The sequence below is a fragment of the Petaurus breviceps genome, unplaced genomic scaffold (assembly GCF_028583685.1).
Source record: "Petaurus breviceps papuanus isolate PSGF00001 unplaced genomic scaffold, PetGlider_PUasm1.0 174, whole genome shotgun sequence".
NCBI lineage: Eukaryota > Metazoa > Chordata > Mammalia > Diprotodontia > Petauridae > Petaurus > Petaurus breviceps.
In genome coordinates, this window is record NW_027185761.1 from 25,300,707 (window position 1) to 25,322,249 (window position 21,543).

At 43.4% G+C, this 21,543-nt stretch overlaps 3 protein-coding genes across 7 annotated transcripts in view; 2 read left to right on the top strand and 1 right to left on the bottom strand.

Moving 5' to 3' along the window:
• The window catches only part of RPUSD3 (RNA pseudouridine synthase D3), a 320,316-nt gene that overhangs the window by 101,068 nt on the left and 197,705 nt on the right, over window positions 1-21,543 (top strand). The gene's annotated exons all lie outside the window — the stretch shown is intronic.
• On the top strand, window positions 1,155-4,685 carry FANCD2OS (FANCD2 opposite strand). 2 transcript variants are annotated; one of them, XM_069083963.1, is made up of 3 exons: window positions 1,835-1,975; window positions 2,142-2,267; window positions 4,105-4,685. In XM_069083963.1, exon 3 carries the CDS (start codon window positions 4,113-4,115, stop codon window positions 4,647-4,649), a length of 537 nt encoding a protein of 178 aa, XP_068940064.1. In that variant the 5' UTR covers window positions 1,835-1,975; window positions 2,142-2,267; window positions 4,105-4,112; the 3' UTR covers window positions 4,650-4,685. The 2 variants fall into 2 exon arrangements, with proteins under 2 accessions (XP_068940063.1, XP_068940064.1); XM_069083962.1 differs by lacking the exon at window positions 2,142-2,267 and having other exon boundaries at window positions 1,155-1,975.
• FANCD2 (FA complementation group D2) overlaps window positions 4,920-21,543 on the bottom strand; it is a 64,165-nt gene continuing 47,541 nt past the window's right edge. The window contains exons 31-45 of one of the 3 annotated variants that reach the window (XM_069083959.1): window positions 21,182-21,310; window positions 20,718-20,836; window positions 18,459-18,569; window positions 17,723-17,850; window positions 16,053-16,152; window positions 15,145-15,267; window positions 14,315-14,408; window positions 12,859-12,930; window positions 11,911-11,949; window positions 11,352-11,426; window positions 9,714-9,788; window positions 8,076-8,222; window positions 6,919-7,014; window positions 6,132-6,193; window positions 4,920-5,095 (exon numbers count right to left, since the gene is read on the bottom strand). In XM_069083959.1, the coding sequence (XP_068940060.1) occupies window positions 6,134-6,193; window positions 6,919-7,014; window positions 8,076-8,222; window positions 9,714-9,788; window positions 11,352-11,426; window positions 11,911-11,949; window positions 12,859-12,930; window positions 14,315-14,408; window positions 15,145-15,267; window positions 16,053-16,152; window positions 17,723-17,850; window positions 18,459-18,569; window positions 20,718-20,836; window positions 21,182-21,310 (1,368 nt within the window). In that variant the 3' untranslated portion in view covers window positions 4,920-5,095; window positions 6,132-6,133. Of the gene's footprint in view, window positions 6,194-6,918; window positions 7,015-8,075; window positions 8,223-9,713; window positions 9,789-11,351; window positions 11,427-11,910; window positions 11,950-12,858; window positions 12,931-14,314; window positions 14,409-15,144; window positions 15,268-16,052; window positions 16,153-17,722; window positions 17,851-18,458; window positions 18,570-20,717; window positions 20,837-21,181; window positions 21,311-21,543 lie in introns of all 3 variants that reach the window. The other 2 variants (XM_069083960.1, XM_069083958.1) reach the window with 2 other exon arrangements.

A 21,543-nucleotide genomic window follows, 5' to 3' on the forward strand; every position in this document is an offset into this window, starting at 1 on the left:
CCTACCTAGCACATAGTAGGTCCTTAATAAATGCCATGAATTGAGAGGAAGCATAGTACAGGGGGACATAGTCAGAGGCTCTGGGTTCAAATCCTGGCTCTGCTACTTACTACCTACCTGACCTTTGGCAAGTTCCTTCTCATTTTCAGGCCTCAGTTCTTCTGTAAAAATGAGGGGGTTTGGGGCAGCTAGGTGGCACAGTAAGAGCTTCCCCCCCACCACAGTCAGGAGGACGGGGATCGGTTCCGGCCTCAGATACTTAACAACCACACAAAAAAAACTGGTCGTGTAACCTTGGCCAAGTTACTTAACCCCAACTGCTTTAAAAAAAATTGAGGGGGTTGCACTAGATCACTTCTAAAGTTCCTTCTTGGCTCTAAATCTGTGAGCCTATTAATAGAATGCTTACACTCTTGGTTCAAGTACTTTAATACACAATTGTCCTTCAGAGACTGATATTATTTACAATAATGTGATTTTCTTCTTTTGATTAAGGGGAAAGAAATCACTATAATTTTGCTGAACAAAGTCTTTATTTTGGTAATAACTCATGAACATGAACTAAATACCCACCTTTGCTCCTTTCTTTCAAGTCTGAAATAGTTTATAAGTCTTCTGGGACAATCCCCATACGTTCAAACTTCAGGGAATCCTGAAAAATACACTGGACTTGGGAACAGAGGATCTGTGTTCAAATCCTACTTACTAGTTGGGCACATCAACTCTGAGCTTTCCCCCCTTCATCTCCAAAATAGGATAATACTTGCATTATCTAGTAGTAGATACAAAGTTGACCTCAGAGCCAGGAAGACCTAAGTTCCAGTTCTGCTTTGACTTCTTGCCCATGGGACATTGGGCAAACAAATCACTTAACTTCAATATTCCAGATAACTCTCAAGGATGATTCTTGTCCTTTGTCCTTAGTTTTCAAAGAGGATCAATGACTTTGAGACTGACTTTCAAAGGACCAGGTTCTCTGACTCCAAGAGCTGTATGAAAAACCACACAGGAAAGCCTTTGCCAATGGGGACTGGGATTATTATGACCATACCTATCTAGGCGCTTCCTTCAACACCAGGCTAACCCTGTTGCTTCTCACCATATGTATTCCCTTTAAACCTGGGGATTCCTATCTTACTCAATAGGATCCCAGATCTAGAAGGCACCTGGGAAGCCAACCTAGTCCAAACCCTTTATTCTTTTATTTTTTTTTAAACAGGTAAAAGACACGTGGACTGAAGGAATGTAAGTGACTTGAGCAGGGTCCCACAAGGAGTGTCTGAAGCAGAATCTGAACCCAAGTCCTCTGCCCCTTCAGAAGCAGTGACTCCTACTTAACTGTGTGACCCTGGATAAATGACTTCCCTTCGATGGGCCTCAGTAAGATGAGTAGGAGTAATGATCTCTCAATACCCCTTGCAGCCCTTTTTTTTTTTCTTTTTTGGAAGGCAATTGGGGTTAAGTGACTTGCCCAAAGTCACACAGTAAGTGTTAAGTGTCTGAGGCCACATTTGAACTCAGTGCTCTATTCACCATGCCATCTAGCAGCCCAGATACCTATGCTCACGTTGTACCCTCTCGCTCTGGCTCCATTCAAGTTACAAGTGATTTGAGAAGTTGGAGGAATCCCCGAATAGGGAAGAAAAGGCAGGAGCAGTATCCGACCGGTCAGAGAACTGATAAAGAGGGGAAAATCTGTTTTTAGTAACCCTGCCCCAGGCAGGGAGAATGAATGGACCAGGAGAGTCAAATTCAATACCGAGCTCCAGGGGCTGCCGGAGGAGGAAACCCTCCGCGGTAGCCCCTCCTCGCGGGAGTCTCCAGACCTCCCACACCCCCTACCCCCTCCCGGCCGCGGGCTCTTGCCGCGGGGCCTGGGTCACAAAGGCCGTTGCCAGGCGATCTGCAGAGGAAAGATGCGGCCCCGGGAGCAGCGGCCGCCACTCGGGAGCGTGCGACCCGCAGAGCCCAGCAGGTGAGTTTCCCATCCCGTCCAACACCCGCTCCGGCAGCTGCGACTAGAGCCGGGCTCTGGCTCTGGCCAGTCTCACCTTCTTGTCCCCACCCCGGGCAAGATCCCCTTTCCCTTTCCTCCACCACCCCCGGGCTAAGACGGAGACCATCTCTTTTTGTCCGGCTAGGAGGCGGATCTACCTCCACACCCACCCGGGGAACTCCAGCCACTCCAAATACCACCGTCGGCCTTGGAGGTGACACACAGCTCGGCTGTGGTTCTGCATCCATATTTTCCAGGTGGAGAAGTTGAGGTACAGAGCTATTATGCCTAGGGCTCTTCTGAACGTCCTGGGAGACTGCCTTGTTCCCCTCTCTTCTTTGTCATCTGAACCTACATGATCAAGGGACTTGGGGAGAACTCAAGGCCGTAAGACTGCCTCGAAAATAACATATTTAGGGGCGGCTAGGTGGCGCAGTGAATAGAGCACCTGCCCTAGAGTCAGGAGGACCTGAATTCAAATTCTGCCTCAGGCACTTGGCCTCAGCCGTGTGACCTTGGGCAAGTCACTTAACCCCAACTGCCCCTCCCCCCAAGAACCCCCTATATTTGGTCTCATTGTTTAATGGAAAGATCACTGTAGTGAAAGATCTGGGTTCTAATCCTGTTCCACTAGGAGTTGATTTTGAGCAGCCACTCTCATTCCCTGGGCATTTCCTCATTTGTAAAAAGAAACATCCTGCAATTAAAATTTTCTTGGTGTTTCCCAATGAGTAAAGGTAAATGAGGCTGAGGGCAGGGAAAGAGATAATTTTGTTCTTTTCACTTATATTCCTAAAATTGCATGGAAAATAATGCACTCAATTTTTATTTTTATTTTTTTAAAGCAATCGGGATTAAGTAACTTGCTCAAGGTTACACAGCCAGGTGTTTCTGGGTAGGTGCTAAGTGTCTGAGCCCAGGATTCGATCTCCAGGTCTTCTCAACACTGGAGCCGGTGCTGTTACTTGCTGTGCTACCTGGCCGCCCCAATGCACTCAATTTTAATGTTATGGACACAAAAAAGAATATTTGGGTGAGGTGTTCAGAATGTGTAATGATTCCTTTACTTCTTGGAGTTTTTTAGGGAGATCAGCTCATTAAGAGTTATTTCCACTAAATAAACATTTCCACAACTGATTCTCAATCACTATTTGAACACGTAGCATGTACAAATGACTCTATTAGGCCCTGCATATAAGAATTCTGGGGGAAATATTGTAAATTGATCTAGGAATTGTTTTAGCCCTGCATCTCCACATCTCCAAAAAGCAAAAACAACAGAATCTCCCAAACCAGTTCTCAGCAACAGGTTTCTCATTTGGGTGAAATTTGTTCATCAAATTTACTGTCACAAACTAAGGTGGTATGAACCTCCAGAACTAAAATTGAATGGGACCTCCCAGGGTTGAAAATCTAGTCCTTTGCCTTTTGGAGGCGGAGAAAGAGGGGTCAGAGAAAGGCACATTTGTCTGGGAAAATGAGAGGAAGCTTTATCACCCTGGGTACTGAGAATTGGAAAGTCCTTAAAGCAGCAAAACTTGGTTCACTGGAGTTAAAAGGGAGGAGAGAGTGTGATATGAAATACTAAATAAAAGGCTTGGCCATGAATAATATATATTCTAGACTAGTAAATGTCCTGTCCAGAAGCAGAAGCTGGCTTTTACTTTAAAAAGTAGTTGTTGGGGGTGGCCAGGTAGCACATCGAGTAAGAGCACCGGCTCCAGTGTCAGGACGACCTAGAGATCAAATCCCAGGCTCAGACACTTAGCACCCACCCAGAAACACCTGGCCGTGTAACCTTGAGCAAGTTACTTAAGCCCGATTGCTTAAAAAAAAAATATATATATATATATATATATATATGTATATATATATATATATATATATATATTTTTTTTTTTTTTGGTATTTGGAGATCTTTTTCCAGAGCCTGATCTAGAGCCATTTTAACAGATTATTTATCTTAATACCTTAGAACCTCTTTAAGGTAACTAGAATGACTGGCCATTTGTAGAGGAAAAACATGATTTTTAATGGGTAAGAAGTGCTGAAAGCAGCTTTTGCCCCTTAATGAAGAGAAGTTCCATATGTCAATTGCTCTCCTTTAGGTGTAACAATGGCAGGATATCAGCTCTGGTCACCATGGACCCCACTGGATGAGAGTTTCCAGTGGCTGCGACATACAACACCTACCCCTTCTTCCAAGCACCCCTTTAGGGCCTCTCACTGCTTCCCACACACTCCTTCAGACCTGGAAGTGCAGCTCTGCTTCCAGGAGGTCACCCTCGTCCTAGACAGCCCCTTTCTAGAACCCGGGGTGAGCCCCAAATTGCCCTGTCACACATCGGAGCTCCGAACGATGAACAGTAAGAAAGGTCTCATCAGGAAGCCTCAGCCTGTCCGCCTTAGTGGAGTGGACTCTGTTTTTGGCAGGATCATCACGGCTCAGCCCCCAAAGTGGACGGGGACATTTCGAGTTTCAGACAAATCAGCATTTTGCAAAATCATCAGTCGGGAACATCAGTGGCCCACTGGACTAAAGGAGCCTCAAATCCAAATGACAGTGACTATGTGTAAGCAGATGCTACGGTCTATCCTCTTACTATATGCAACCTACAAGAAGTGCACTTTTGCCTTGCAACACTCCAAGTAAAAGCCCTCCCTGGTTTGCAGTCACACTCATACCATGTCCTTTGGTAAGTGTCTGGAGTTTACGGAAACTCACGTAAAGGAAACTGCAACATCATTGGAGCTGTCTTACCTCTTCTGTCAAGACAAGACAATGCAGGAGTCCCCCCCACCAAAAAGGGCCGGTGACACAGAGCAAGAAAGAACGTCTTTCACTTGTAAAATTAAACCACTTTAAAAATGAGTCAAACTAGCACATGTCCATGTGATAATGAAGAGCATTAAACAAACAGTATATATAAAGAGCACAGAGGCTGGCTTGTTATTCTTTTAAATTTAAGGCAACAAATGGCTATAGTTTTTAAACAGTGGGAGGAGTATATGGTCCATGGTTTGTTATGTGAACAAGATGAAGCCAGAGGCATCAAATCCAACACTCTGTTAGATGGGTCATAAGTCAAAAAGAGAAGCCTGGAGGGAGAAGGAAGAGAATTCAAACAGACAGAAACACACCATATTAAACACACTGACATTCCAGCACGACAGAGATGGGGGAGAGACAAGGCTGGGAGGGGGCAAGGGCTGCAGGCAGAACATATGGGGTCCAGGCTCTCAGAAGGAAGACAGCCGACTTCCTGTTTGTAGCTGAAGTTCTACAATCCACATTCCTCATCTGCTGTGGTAACTCAAAAAAACCCTACAAATTATTTTTAGAGCAGTCTGTAACTGTTATGAGTGTACACTCACCCAACACAATGGGAATTGAGAATAAACTTTACGTGCAAACAAATCCAAGCTCTGAACTGCTGCTTTTGCCCCTGCCATAAGGGAATATGGATGACGAGGAGCAGCAGAAAGGCCCCTCCTGGGGGTCCTTTCGATATGATGGGGTAGTCACTGTCACTGCTGGTCCACCCTAGACAGTGGGCAGGCCCGTCTTCCCCAAGATAGAGCAATCTGAAGGGGCGCAATGCGGGAGCCTCAGCAGGAGGCCTGACAAGACAGATACTGCCATACAACTTTATTCTTAGTATCAGTCTTGTCTATTCCTCCGCAAAGACCAGGACATTCCATCTATTGCCCCAAACAGTCAAGGAAGTGTGGAAAGCCCAAGCAGGGGAAAAGAGTTTATCTAAAAGGTGAGGAGGAAGCCTCATCCTCAGAACCAACTAAAGTGCTTGCTTTCTAGTCTAGCTTCTAAGACCTGAAATCATATTAAACACAGAGTCTTCACACTGTGTAGACAGCAGAGTGATCTTCTAACAAGCCAAAAGGGAAATGAATCATGTGTGTCATTGAAGAATGTCACTTCCCATAGCAGTAGGCTTGATGCTGGCAGATAGTCTGAAAATCATGGCTGGGATGATGCCATAAAGATGCCTCATCTTCACATATGGAGTAAGATGCTTCTAAGCAGACTGGATGCTGGCAGGAGGCTGGGCAGCATGAGGAAAGATGAAGGGTGGCTAGAGGGGCTTGGGAGGAGAGGGAGAGCCCTTCCACTTACAATCAGTCATCACTCTCATCATCTTCTCCATTCCCACCAACACTTGCTTCATCTGTACTCCCCTGAAGCAGAGAATAACCAAACTGACAAACCAAATATTGTAGGCATTGGGGACCCTAAACATTCTGTAAAATGTTGTAGCAACACCCCTGAGGGGGTGGAGAATGGATCTCCACGGTCAGGTATACACTTGCAGTGCACTCCTAGTAGAAGTACATATATTATTTACCAGCCATCATTTTCAAACATTCAATAGACAAATCAGCATTCTTCAATTCCTTGGCTTTTAGAACCCTATGCTACAGCATAAAGTAGATAAACTTTAAAAAGTCACAAAGAATTAAAGCTTTCCAACTAGCCTGAGCCCTAATTAATAACTCCTACCGTGTGGAATTTGGTGGCATGAGTGGGCTGTGACTGCCCAAGTGTTAGTTACAGGAAGTATCACAAGGACCTTGTGCTTGCTTTTACTTCATGATGACACAGTCCAGGGCATGGATAAAGGAGGCATTATCATGTGCAGGTGCTAATGCACTCCTCAGGTGGATAACTTTTCAAAGTAGGCCCTTTACTTTTTCTTATATTTGTGGGCTGGCATTGGGCCAATGTCCCAGCTCAACTCTGTGTGTGTATGTGTGTATACTGCACGTGTGCGTGCGTGTGTGTGTGTGTGTGTGTGAGAGAGAGGGGAGGGAGGGAGGAGAGGGTAAGAGTTTGTGTGCTATATGAAAAAGTGTTCTAAATACGTTTGACTATCAAGATCTAACTACTAAGGCAACAGAAATACCTCCTCCATTTCCTGCTTGGAGAGTTGAGAGGGCATCTCCTCCTGGTTCTCATCCATTGAGCTTTCCTGGGATTGCTGTGACAGGATCTCTTCACCCTATTTGGCATAACAATATGTTAACAGAGACATTAAGAAAAGATCTGGTATGTGTTACACATTCCTTAAATAGTATCAGACATATGAGCAGAATGACTTTCTAACTTAGTATCTGAACACAAATGGTCATTCAAGAGGCTAAAGGCCTCTGAATGTGATAAGCTACAGATGGTAAGTTTCTACTGGTTTAGAAGACCCTGGCCTCTCTCCCCACTAGCTCTTATCAACCACTTTCACTGGCCATTGACCAGGCTCCAACCCACCACACTCTCTGACATGGCACAGGCTCTAGTGCCCCACAACTCCATAACGCGATAGCGGGAAGGTGGAGTGAGGAGACATTCCCTACAGAGTGAGCAGGGAGGGCTGGAGCAGAGTTAGAAGCCTTGAGTTTGTTCTACCCCAAGCTCTGCTGTGGTCTGACCACCTAGGCAACTGGAAATCGGTGTTTCTATTTTCGTTTGTAAGTATGGATTAATAATACCAGGACTTTCGGGTGGGTAAATAAGATATCTGTAAGTATGCTGAGAGCTTTTAGGATAAAAGGCCTGACAAATCCAAATGTAACTGTAATGAGCCCTAGTCTGGGGATGGGACCCTTTACCACAACTCAGCTAAAAACTTCACCCCCCCATAAAGATACAAGCACTCTCAAAAGATCTTAGGAATGAACTTGAAGATAATTCAAGGAACAAAACCAGTTTAGGAAGAAGAGAAATAGCATCATTACATATACAAAGGTGACTCAGCAGGGAATCAATGCGGGGAGCTATTTTTCCATGAGGTCTTTTACTCTCCCTTAGGACCAGTGACACGCAGTTATGAGATGGCTGCCATGACGGGGGTGCAGTATGTGATCATGGCACAGACTGGCCCGTAGGAGACTGACCACAACTTGAGCCTCATGAACACTTTTCTGTAACTCACCACACTAGCCACACTAGGCGGGTTAAAAGCAGCCATCCTTGCTCTGCATTCTCTTCCCACTGTTCCCTGACATGAAGCTCCCGAGTTTTCCTGGGCAGGACTGACCCAGTCTATTCTGAGGGTCCCATGCTCACCTGCAGGTCCCTGTTTTTGAGGTTGCCCAGCCAGAAAGCTTCCTGGCAGTTGTTGAGGATCAGCATGGCTTTCACCCTATACACAAACAGCTCCAGGGTTTTCTTCAACAAAGGCACGTGGCTGGTAAGACTTGTATCTTGGTGGATCTGAAAGTGGAACCAAATGTACCTAAACCAAACAGACCCTATTCTTCTTTGTGTTGCCCTTGAGGATTCCTACCATGTTCTTGCACTTCCCAAACAGCTGATGAGCATTTGTTAAGCACTACGTGCTGGGTGCTGGGGATACTACACAGAAGTGAGACAGCTGGAGCTTAGACCCCCACTTCTCCAATATAAAGGGGTGGTCAATTGTCACAGGTCAGGAAGTCCAGAACTCAGAATCAGAGAATCTGAGAGTTAGTTACGAGGGGCCTCAACAGAGCCTTCTATTCCAACCCACAGACCAGAAGAATCCCTGCTATAAATAACATGCCTCCAAAGTGGCGATCCAGGCTCTCTATGAAGACCAGTATGGAGAGGGGGTCTGTCACCTCCTGGGCCAGCTTCAACTGCCAGGAAGTTTCTCTTTACATCAAAACTAAATTGCTCCTGTTTCTGCCATAGGGGGCCAGGCAGACCAAAGCTAGTCCCTCTACATGAAATTGTTCAGATACTTGACCATAACCATTGTGCCTCGCCTAAGTCTTTTCTCTAGGCTTAAAATACCCAGGTCTAAGTGGTCCTCATATGTCTAAGGCCCTTCACCGTCCTGGTTGTCCTCCTCTGGACATTCTTCCATTTTTCAAGGTCCACTGAGTCAGATCAATGGCCCATTTAGTCAGGATTCACACCCTGACAGGGGCAGAGAAGGGGGGCTATTCTGTGGAAGAGCAGAAGAACTTGCCTTCCATGATGTCAAGTTCAAAAGAGGCATCACAGATACCTCAAATGCCCTTTTAATAATCCGGTAAGAATCTATCAAGACTCTTCACGAACCTATTTACGTCAATAACAAGTAATACAGACTAGCTCTAATTGGTTGAAATGTTATTTGAATCTTCACTGGAAGCACCTTCTAAAAATGGACCCGAGAGCAGAAAACAGCTAGCCTATGTAGAAGGCCCAATTCATCTGCCAAATAACCTTTAAGTTCTGCTGTCCCTTGATCCTTTGGACTAAGGAAGACAATAGTTCATCATGGGGCTGATATCTAGCAAGAAAAAAAAATTTACTTTTTTCTTTTGTGCCTAAAGTGTTATCAGAAGCAAGAAATCTGCCAGGCATTTATATCAGTACATAAATGTAAAGAGGGCTCCGACAGCTGGCTTCCTGTCACTACTCACCAGCAGGACTCACTACTTATATAATGCATCCATGGGCATTCTTCTGTCTCTCTCCCCTAACAACACCTTCTGGAACATATAGGGTGTGAATTGATTTCACATACTGAAATTTGTCTTAGCTAAAATTCTGCTGTCCTCACTCAGCTCCCTAAAGTCTTTACAACTCTAAATAAAATGACTTAAGACTGCATACCAGGTTGATAAAAAGTTAGAAGAAGGTAAAGAAACTATCCAAGTCTAGGAAATGTAAGCAGTACCAGCACATTTTAAGCAAGACAGAAGGGCTGCTGATATGTCCCATTTGCCTTCTTACCTTAGAATGCCCACACATATGATGAAGTTGTCTGGTACTCAACTGGAAAGTTTTCAGCAAACTCAAAACATCTTCCTGAAACCAACCCAGAAAGGTTTGTGATGTAAAAATCGCTCTTCCTAGCAAGTTGTTAACTGAGGCTAAAAAAGATTTTTCTTTTATTTTTTGCAACCAGAGTTCTCATTTCATTACAAATGCAAAAAATAAGGTTAAGACAGGAGAACCCCACAAGGAAGGGACTGAAAAGGGTCCTGGCTATGTAGTCGAGTCATCTTTGCTTGGTCCTTGTCTACAAAGGACAGTGATGAGGCAGGAAGATGTCTTCCTCAACCCTGGTATCTCCTGTCCCGTGGCAGAAAGAGCAGTTCAATGGAAAGAACCTCGCACTAAGAGTTGAAGACTCGGACACTAGTTAGTTTTGGTCTAGATGTGAGACTTAGGTGACCTAACCTCTGGAGCCTCAGTTTCCTTTCTGTTAAATGGCACCTGAGAGAATTACCAAGAGAATCAAATATCAAGATCTTTTTTTTTTTTGGAGGAGGGGGAGGCAAAGCAATTGGGTTGTGACTTGCCCAAGGTCACATAGCTAGTAAGTGTGTCAAGTGTCTGAGGTCACATTTAAACTCAGGTCCTCCTGACTCCAGGGCTGGTGCTCTACTCACTGTGCCACCTAGCTTTCCCCAAATATCAGTATCTTGTAACGCTTTTAAAAGCACGAGCCAAAGGTGAAAGGGTCAGTCTTCATGTGCTTACTCCCTTCTATACCTATGCAAGCTTGTCAATGTGTCCTCAAGACTTACCCACCCCCTGGGGCGGCTAGGTGGCACAATGAGTAAAAACACTGGCCCCAGAGTCAGGAGGACCCGACTTCGGTTCATGCCTCAGACACTTAACACCCACACCCACAATAACTAGCCGTGTAACCTTGGGCAAGTTACTTAACTCCAATTGCCCTCCAAAAGGCAAAAAAAAAAAAGACCCACCCCCCCACTGCTAGTACCCAAAGCTCAGCAATAAAATGGGATCCATCTGACAGAGTTCTCTAGTTCATGTCCCCAGTGACTTGGGAATTGTGATCCCACAGACTAATTTCACAAGACTGCTAGGAGGAATGACTTGGCAAAAGTTAGAATAATGGTCCTTTCTCAAGGTAGAGTATTTAGAGTATTAAGTACCCAGAACCCTAAGAATGATCTGGTGCTTTCAAAAGAAAAATCATTTAGTCTCAAGTTGGGACCTCAGTCCCATTCTTGAAAATAGGGTAATAACTCTACTAAGACTAAAAGGCTGTCTGTCTCTCCATCCAAAGTCCCCACTGCATTCCTCTTCTGGAAAGTCAGCATTAATGTCAATTCTGATACTGGGATAAACAAGAAGGGAATGTTGGCTGAGAACATGGACACTCCAGGCAACAGGGATGCACCAGCAAGGTTGTTACTTCTATTTTCCATCTTGGGGGCAGACCTAGGGAGGTAGGTTTAAACTAGATTTGGACAGTCTTGGTGTAGTCTTCTCCGGGGTAGGTGCTTGGTTCTATTCTGGTTCTTCTGTTCCCAGACTGGACTGGACCCAATCCAAGGGCTGGACTGAGTCCCAGGGCCCACCTTGCCTCTTTGTTTTCCACTGGCTTGCTCTTACCCGATGTTTTCTGAAACTGAAGTCCAGAAGGGGCATGCACTGCTTCAGAAAGGTTTCCACGAAGAGACGTCCATACTAAAGGGAAAGAAGGCAGAGCTCACACCTGATGGTCTAAAGCTACATCACTGGGCTATAGAGCCTCAAAAGGAGGAGACCAAAGGCTCTCTTGCCTTTTCTCCTTCCTCCTACCTGCCCACAGAACTTGGGCGAGGCAGACATTGCTACACCAGCATTCACTGACCACTCCCAGCTATTCCTAGGGCATCTGTACTCCCAATCCTAAATTGACTTGCTCCCTTGGCCTCTAACCAGGGATTTAAAGCTACAGCAACATTGAATTCTCCAACCATCCAATGAATCTGGGAAGACTCATTCATTGACTTCTTCCCAAAATACCACCCAGGAAGCATTCCTGAGACTCAAGGCCTGTGGGGAAGGGAATGGCCAAAGCCTTCTTGGCTGAAGCCTTTTCCTGGAGCAGTGGAGACTCTTTTTGATTGGAAGGAAAATCCAATACAAAACGGGTCTGTTTCTTAATGAAATAGCAAATCTCCCTTACCTTCAGACAAACATTTAGGACTGGTCGACTATCAAATACCTGAGAGGTAAGAAAAACCATTAAAAGCTTAGGCCTAGTTCTTATATAGGTAGATAATAATACTAATCACAGCAATGATTAATACTTCTTTAGTATTTTAAGATTCATAAAGTGCTTTTCTCACAATAGCCCTATGTAGTTTGTAGTACAAGTATTTTTACCCACATTTTACAGATGTGAATGCTGAGGCTCAGAGAGGGTAATTTACCCATGGCCACATAGCAAATGTGCATCAGAGCTGGTGCATGACCTCGGGTCTCATGACCTCCAAGTACTGCACATTTCCCACTGGACCACATAGCCTCCCACAGTTCTTTGGTTAAAGCCACAGGAGGCTGGGTTTTAGCCAGTGGGACATTAGTTTGAATTCTACTGCAATAGGAATCATATAGTAATATGACTGAGTGCTTCTGGGATGATAGGAGGGAGCCACAACCCTGATCTGATGAGAATCAATGTGCTAATATGCAGGAGCATGCCTAATGAGTGATACTCTGTATTCTGCACATACAAGAAGTGACAAAGAGAAGCTGATATGGCATATGGAGATAACAGAGCAGTCCAGGGATGGAGGCGGTGAAGACCAACATCTACCAATGTGATCCTGGCAGGAAGGAAGGAGGCCTTGCTCAAGGAGAAAGAAAAAGAAAGAGCTTCTGTGTTTCATCCATGGACTGGCTCCCAAGTTTCCTCATCTCATAATGGCCCACTATGAGGGTACATGGGATAGGGAAACAAACGAGCTTTGATTTCCTCACAAATTTCACTGGGGAGAAAGACAGTATTATTTGGTGGTGGCAGGAGAGAGTGAGTTTTAGCTCTTACCCAGAAAGGGAAGTTGGGAAAATGATGCTGCTTCCTTAAAGAGATACAGGATCCAGAGAGATGGACCAAGACCCATGTACTTACCTTAACCAGGCTGATAAGGACATTAAAGTCTCGGACAGCCATGTTCCAATACTGAAGCTTCTCCTCATGCACCTAGCAGTAGTCATAGAAACAGGCACCCCACAATCAGAGCCAAATTCTGCTGTTGCATTCTATTTCTAACAATCAAATCCAAAAATCACATGGAGATTCTAAGACTCAAACCAACAGGAAACAGCCATTCACCCTTAAAGTGGTTCTAAGTACTACATAGACAAAAGTCCTTGGCATTGTCAAATGGCTCAACATCAGAAAGAGATACGATTTTATCAGTGGAAAAGACATTAAAGAAGACATGTTACTATCGATTTTGCTGCTATACCCTATGGACCATGAGTCTTTTTCATAGGATTGGCAGCTGAAATCTTATACATGCATTGTTTCCACCATTAGAATGGGAGCACACTAAGGGCAGGGACTGTCTTACTATTCTATTTGTGTCTCCAGAACTTGGCAAAGTGCTTTGCACATAGTGCTTAATAAATGCTCATTCATTCATACACTATGTCAAGTCAAAACACATGTAAGAAATAAGAACCAAGAACCTAGTTTCTTTTTCTTTTCTTTTTTTTTTGCAGGGGGAAGGCAGGACAATTGGGGTTGAGTGACTTGCCCAAAGTCACATGGCTAGTAAGTGTTAAGTCTGAGGCCATATTTGAACTCAGGTCCTCCTGACTCCAGGGCTGGTGCTCTGTCCACTGTTCCACCTAGCTGCCCCAAGAACCTGGTTCCAAAGCAGATATTGGCCTCAAAATGACTAATGACCATGAGACTTTCAAAGACCTGGGGCTCTTTCACACACGACTGCAGAGTCTGTAGCTAAACTAGCTGTGGTGAGCTAGCTTGTAAAGACCTAGTAAAGAGTATACCAAGAAACATGCCTTCTAATCTCATCTCAGCTCCTAAGAAGCAGGCATCCTAATCAGGTGACCACCAGGGCATGGTAGGAGCTGGAGGTAGCTTTTTGGGGTCAGGCCCATAAGGGAGGGATCATGCCTCACTATTACGGGGCCAAAGCTATCTAGTGAGTGAGTCATAATCCAACCTCCAGGAAAACAAAGGAACAGATCAGGGGATGAGCTATGGGAGAGGATGGAGAGACTATGGGAACTAGTCTTGGCACTGCCTTTCTGGTGCCAGCTGACAGAGAGGGAGGAAAGGTGAATAGGTATGGCAGGAAGTTGCTCTGAGGAACCTCTGAAGAACTTGGCATAGAGGAACCCAGGAGGAACAATTTGGTGGAACCAGTGGCTGGAGAGATACATGGTACTGGTGTGAGCCTCACAGGGGTCTGGAGAGTCCAGGATTCATTACCAAAGACAGGTGTACATTCTTGTTACCTAGCCCCTCTAGAGTGAGCAGTGCCAAGTGAGACAACGTGTGGTAGTGGTGGCTGTTTTAAATCAATCCTCAGCCATTATCCAGGTCAGAGCCTTACCTTAGGCAAGTCTGCAGCAGTGCCAGCCTGAAGGTTCCTCACTGATTTCTCCAGCTCAGTCATCATTACTCGAAAGAAAACTACAAATGTCTGCCTAGAAAAATGGAAGATCTGTAAGCTCCTGGACTATGGTAAAGCAGCTATGAGCATGCCAGCATGGGTCTGCATTTGTATTTCTTCTGTGAAGAAAGCAAAGGCCATTCCTTCCCAGCTCCCTCAGCATCCTGTCACCAGGACCCATTATAATAGCAGGGAGACTAAGGGGCAAATCACAGTTGAAACCTATGAAACAATATTAACCTGATGAAACACAAGGGCCAGTGAGGAAGATATAAAAGAATGGACAACCCTCATTCACAATCATTTAACCTCTTAAAAATGAAGTAACTAGAATATGGGTTAGATGATCTTTCAAAGCTAAATGATAAAATTATTATGCAACTAGATTCCCCCTACTCCAAGCATCTTGCTAGCTTTAAGAACCCAATCTTCTAATACCACTCAATAGGATTTTCTCATATCTGAATTATACTAGTTGAGAACAAGTCAATCAAAGTTTGCCATTTGTCACAGAGACTCCACCAATGTCTCATAAGAAACAGGAAGGACAGATATAGAACATGGGAATCATTTGAACATTAGAAAAAGGTTAGGCAGCTTGGTTCTAGCTGAATAATGATACCACGTGTAAGATGCTTTATTGCATCCTTATTTAAATACTTCTAGAGTAAAACAAAACATTATCCTCAGAACAAAACAAGACAGTAAAAAGGTGGGATGTGGAAGACTTTCTTGTGAACATCTCTATAGAAACAATATCTAAGACTTACCTGGTCAGTGTAGGGAAAGAGGAAGAAGAAGCATCTTTGGAAGAATGGATTAGCTCTGGGATCCCAGTACTAGCAATCTCCTCTATAACCTTGAGGACATTGTCTGCTCGATCCAGGTAAATGCTGCACTAACAAAGCCATAACTGATTAGGAACAGAATGACTAAAGGCTCTAGAACAAACTAAACACTCCTTTCTTGGAGGCTCAGAGTAGCATTTATTTATTTGCAAAATAAAATCTCATTTCTTTTCTAAACTCTCAGGGTGAGATGAAACATATAATAAATGGAAAGAAAAGCTAGAGCTCACTGAGCCGACTATGAAATGTCATACTCTGGAGTTTCTCTTCCTGAACCCACAAAGAGAATAAATTCAGGAGCTTATGTCCTTTGGTGTCCCCAGTTCAACATGGTTTTGATTGACTAACAAGGGGGATATCACAGATTGAGGGGTTCTATGCATCCTGAATTATTCTGTTTCACCAAAGGAGTTAATGTGGAAATTTAACACAGAATGGAAAGATCATAGACTCCACTAGTCCCAAGTCTGACTCAATTCAAGCTTATAACCAACACATACTCAAGATTTTTATAAACACTACTACAAAACACTCTTTACAGAAATAAAGGAAGGCTTAAATAACAGGAGAATCATTGTGTGTGGCTGAATTCCATTAATTCCATTCCAATTAATTTTAAAAACTAAAAATTATCTAAATTAATTTACAGATTTAATGCTGTACCAAGTATTTCAAGCCTATCTGGTCACTTTCTGTTTTTTTCTCAATATTCACCCCACTGAGGACTAAAGCTAACACCAGCCATTTCTGAGCTTTTTGCCAGATAAAGGGTCCCACAAATAGCAAATGGAAAAACATTTGATTCTCCTAACAAAAGCCAACTCTCTCACCAGAGCAAAGTGTGAAGTTGGTCATTAAAGCTGCTGCCTTTCTCTCTCTCTCCATTTGGCTGCACCCAAACTTGACAGAGGAACTGCCTTGCCAAAGAAGCTGTTAGAAGAATACAGGCATGATAAGTGGCTTAGAAGGGTCCCAGTCCAACCTTGGGGGCACAACTGCAAAGCATGAGTCTTTAAAAGGGCAGCTCCTTGTGACCCTGTCTCTTAATAGAAAACCTGAAAGAAGCTAATATACGCATGCCTTCCCTACACCTGCCCTGGCACCCTTGATGTCTCTTAAAGACCCCATTTGCTGTGATTCCACATTTATTAAGCAAATTCCCCATCTTAAGCTGACTTCCCATAGTTTTCCCTCCTGGGAAAAGCACATGCTAAAAGAGTCAACAAGTACTTTATCTCTTTTGAAGGTTACCCATGAATGTAATTATTGATATTTTAGTTGTTTTTCATAATTTAACCATCATATTTGAGGTTTAATGTTTCTTTTGAGTTTGCTTAATGTTAATGTGTTTCCTAGTACTTAATCACCCCTGGGCGAACTGATAAAATTGAAGTTCTAAACCTTTTAAGGTTCAGAAGAAGAGTTTAGATGGGAGTGACTGCCTCAATCAATCAATAAAGATCTATTAAATGCCTATTATATGCTGGGATACACAAAGAAGCAGAAGACAGTCCATGTCCTTAAGGAGCTTAGTCAGCCTCCTGAGCCTAGTAGCTTTGCTAAACACAAATACAGTTTACTCCCGAAGATTTTAGGGTTCAAATAGTGGCTTAGCTTTAGTTTCCTCATGATTATAATGAGGACAATGGATCAAATACCCTCTAGCTCTAAATCCTATGCTTCTGTTACAGGGGCTGTCAGACTGGTGAAGGCTAACTTTAGTTAAGGTCGAAAGCTTTGTTTAGCAAACTCTTTTTTTCCCCAAGGAGCTTTTCTGGCACTAATATATTAATTTAGATTGTAGGGCAGGAAATCAGTCACATAAAGTGACTAAGAGTACCTGCTACATTAGACCTCCAAATAACTTCTCATTTTGTAGGTAAAGACATCGAGTCAAGAGAATTAGGAGAATTAAGCAGAGAATGTGTTATTTTTTATATACAAAGATGACAGATGATGCCACTAACCTATGGTTGATGGAACCTAGGCTTTTAATCTGGTTTCCCTATAGATTTTGAAGATGCAAACTTCCCAAAGTCCTTCTTGAATTCATTACTGCAGAACAGAGCAAAGCTAACTGGCCTAGACAGGACTCAAACCTGACTTTATCAGTCCTGAAGTCTAACTAATTGAGTTAATTAATCACAGCCTTGGCTTTTTTTTTTTTTTTTTGAGAATCCAGGTTATGGCTTTATATTCTTATTCAAATATGAAGTGGTCTAGATGACCTCAAAGGTGCCCTCCAATTCTGATAGTCTACAGTTCCATAAAGATTCCAACTGTCCTGCTTTGGATAACAAGAGGAAGCATGCTAGAGAAGGAGAAAGTCATGTCACTACCTGAATGGGTTGCTCTCATTACAAAATAGAGTATGACAATAACTGCTCCCCACCTTAAGAAGAAAAGGTATTTATAAGGACAAATGCATAAAGTGCTTGGAGATCCTCAGATTTCAAAAGAACAGTGTTATCCATTTGAAAAAGGAAAGAGGGTCTTTCACCTAGCTTTTTTTTGTTCTGGGAGGCTGCAGATTTCTCTGAGATGACAATAAGTAGTCGGATGAGATAGATGGCACACTGGAAGCTGGGGACACTCTGGTGGAAATTCTGTAAGTAGTGGAAGCTCTGGCTGTAAAACAGGAAAGAAAGGAGAGGAGGAAAAGCAACGCCAGTCGTTCCAGTTCTGTAGATGACTAAATGTCTCCCTAAGTCAATTTCGGGGATTTTACCACCCTTTCCATTATCTTATTCAAGACATTTACATTTTCAAGAGCTTAAATGGCTGATTCTTCCTTCCAAAATGTCATGCAATATGCCCCAAACCAGGAAGTATCAGGATGGAACACGGGAAGGGGCCCAGGGTAAGGGAGTCAGGAAGCGTGACTTCTGTGCTGACTTTGTGGCTCCTTTGGGGATTTGAGACAGTTCATCTGTGGTATTTCTGTCCTCATTTTTCCATATCAGGATGTGAAGGAAAATGGCAATAAATGAGGTCGAGGCACCCAGAACTTTTAAAAAGCAAGATGCTACATTAGTGCAAAGGACATTACGTGTTAAAGACTGGCACTGTGTTCTGGAGGATGAATGACCTAGCAAACAAGAATTGTTTGAAGATCAGTAAATCTTTGGTGTTTATCTGCAAGTATGCTCTAAGGAAGCAGATCTAAGAATCTCCCTAACTGTCCAAGGATGGTGGAGGATGTTAAGACAAAACTTAGGAGGGTGTCTTTTATGCACCTAAGTAACTCTCCTAAAGGTGCTGCATGGTCCCCCTGTTTCAGTCTGTTGGCGAGAACTTTCAGGGCCTCCAGCATTAAGTTCCGGTTTTCCGTCTGAGAAAAGCCACCCCTAGAGATAAGCCAAGAGAAGGGCAGGTTAGGACAGTTTCAGGCAAGGATGTACAGCATTTGGGACTCTTAGCTTATAGTTTATTGACATAATCCAGAAATGAGGAAAATTGATAAAGGGCACTGAAACCACACATAGTTCAATCCTGAGTCTGTGGCGTAGGTCTGTGTGATCAGAATGGGAGTGGCAATGCAGACAAAATATTTTCCTTAAGGTCTTGCCTAGATTCACTAAAGGAAGAAAGGTCTGAAAAGGCTCCTCTCTCTTTTCCATTCCAACCATTCAACCAGGTATCATGTCTTGTCAATTTTTTTCAACTGACTTTCATGAGTGTCCTTCCCACGCCTATTGTGGTTGCCTTAATCCAGGCCTGATCTTCCTCCATTCTGTACAGTCACCACATTAATTGTCCTACAACATGCTCTTAATGTCACTACCCTGCTCCAGAAAATCCAGTACCTGCCCAAAGTCTCAACCTCCCCGAGATCTCCTGGACCCCCCGTGGCTCATGACGTTCTTCTGATCTGGTCAGGCTGGTCTCCGCGCCACCCCCTGGATGGCTCCTGCTCTTTCTGGATGTGCTCGCTCATGCTAGTCCTCATCTCTGTTCCCCCGTACCTATCCTTCAAGTCCTACTATCTCCTAAAAACTTTCCAAACAAGTCTAGTTTACTACAATAACTTCTTTCTTTGAATTTTATGGGACTTAGAGCTTTTAATACTCAGTTTTGTACTTGAAGACATATTTCGCATTAACCTGCAAACATTCAAGTATATAATGCTGTACTGCCATTCTTCCTAATATCATCACAGAAAGTATAAATTGGTATAAGCAAAATTATACTACAAAACAAGGGATCCAGGTTAATGTGCCCTCTCTGTAACTAAATTTTTCTATTAATAAGATACAAAGCATAATGACTAAGATTTTCTTCATAGGGACATGATAAGGAAAAATTATAATGTATAAATCCCTAGAACTTTTAAAAGAAAGGTCTCATGTAAATTCAATGTACCATTATTACTATCTACAAAGGGAACGTACAGGCTGGTAAAAATTATTTGAGGACTATCAAAAGTTAAGTATTTATCAGAAGATTTTCTAAACAAGCATATCTAAGAATTTCAGAAACTCAGGCTATTGGAGGAAAGTGGCCAAGTGAAAGCCAGGAAACAAGTTTGATCCTTCATCCTATGTTTTTAGGGGGATCTTGGGGACAAAGCCTTTCCAGATTGTGGGATTTCAATCATATGACACAAACTTGCTGTGACCTTGGAAAGGTCCCCATATCTCTTAGTGTTTCAGTTTTCTAATTTTTTTTTTAAAGCAATTGGGGTTAAGTAACTTGCCTAAGGTTACAAGGCCAGTTTTTTTGTGTGAGTGTTAAGTAGCTGAGGCCAGAACCAATCCTGGGTCCTCCTTACTCCAGGGCTGGCACTCTTACTCACTGCGCCACCCAGCCGGCCCAGTTTTCTAATTTTTAATAAGGGGTAATAATATCTCCAGTAAAAGCCAAACAAGGTAAAGCAAGTATAAAACAATGTACACGAGGATACTTGGAAAAACATAAAAATTATATAAGTGTTAGTGATCTTGGAGAAGACTTGTATTTCTTTTCTATTCTGATGAATGCCAAGCACAAGAAATACCTGCCTCTCAACAGTAATAATATTAATCATACAAATAGCATTTGCAGAGTACTTTAATGTTTGCAAAGTCCTTTATGTGATGGCATCTCATTTAATCCTCACAACTACCCTATAAAGTAGGTATTTTTATCTTTTTTTTTTAAAGCAATTTTTAAAGAATTGGGGTTAAGTAACTTGCTCAAGGTTACACGGCCAGTTATTTCTGGGTGTGGTACTAAGTGTCTGAGCCAGGATTTGGTCCCAGGTCATCTCGACACTGGAGCTGGTGCTCTTATTCGCTGAGCCACCTGGCCGCACCTATTTTTATCTTTTCACAGATAAGGAAACTGAGCCTGGGGAAGGTTTAAATTACTTGCCCACAGGCACAAAGTTACTATGTATCTGAGGTGGGATTCAAACTCAGGTCTTTTTGGACACTGTACTACAAAGTTGGTGACTGAGGACTGAAAGCAGCTCCATAATTCATTACATCTGCCTGAGTCACATCCCACACACTCACCAGGCAAACAAGGCAAGAAAAATCTGCAGCAGCCTCTGGTAACAAGATGACATTATCTGGTGCTCCTGCGTTTTTACTCCAGGTCCATCTATCACACCATGGTTTTCAGTAGCCAAGCACTTAAATAAAGGGAGGAACATGTTTCTAGGTCAAGTTCTTCAGTGACTATTCCAATTTTCCCCAGTTCATCACAACAAAAGAGACGAAATTCTCTATTTAGGTGATAATTTTTGAGCTTCTAGATCAGAGGAGTCAAACATGTGGCCAGCCACACTGTCATTAGGAAACATTTAACAAAACAAATAAAAACACAACAGACTACAGACAATGTAAAGGGTGGCTTTCTCAGTCATGGCAGCCTGTAGGGCTCCTTATGTACAGTTTAGTGGCCCCCATTTCCACTTGGGCTGGACACAGCTGCTCTCAATTATGGAAGTGCCTTGAAAGACTGGGAGGCTGCTGACCTGAAAATAGTTGTGCATGTTCTCCAGGTGGTTACACAGTGGGGTCAGCAGGCACACGAGGTAGTGAGCTACTTCCTGAGCTGATCTCTGATGCAGATGGGAGAATCCAACGTGCCGGCTTCCTTTGCCCTGCAATGAAGCCAGAGGTGGGGAAAAAAAAGCCACAATAAAAACCCAAGTCCAATAATAACGGATTACCACACAGTTCCTTAGGAAGCAAGATCTTGCTCACAGTAGGCAATAAGTCCAACACAGTGACTTCTACTCAGGAGCATGTGGGGCAGCAAACTGCCCACCATGAATGAATTCTGTCCATGAGGAACAGAAGAGTCTTTTCTTCTCGACAGTTTACTTTCATAGAA

Bases quoted from the DNA above. Each gene is read 5' to 3' on its own strand.
- FANCD2OS (XM_069083962.1), top strand. From the start codon at position 1,729: ATGAATGGACCAGGAGAGTCAAATTCAATACCGAGCTCCAGGGGCTGC. The intron at 1,976-4,104 runs GTGAGTTTCCCA...GCTCTCCTTTAG, and splicing joins CGACCCGCAGAGCCCAGCAG to GTGTAACAATGGCAGGATAT.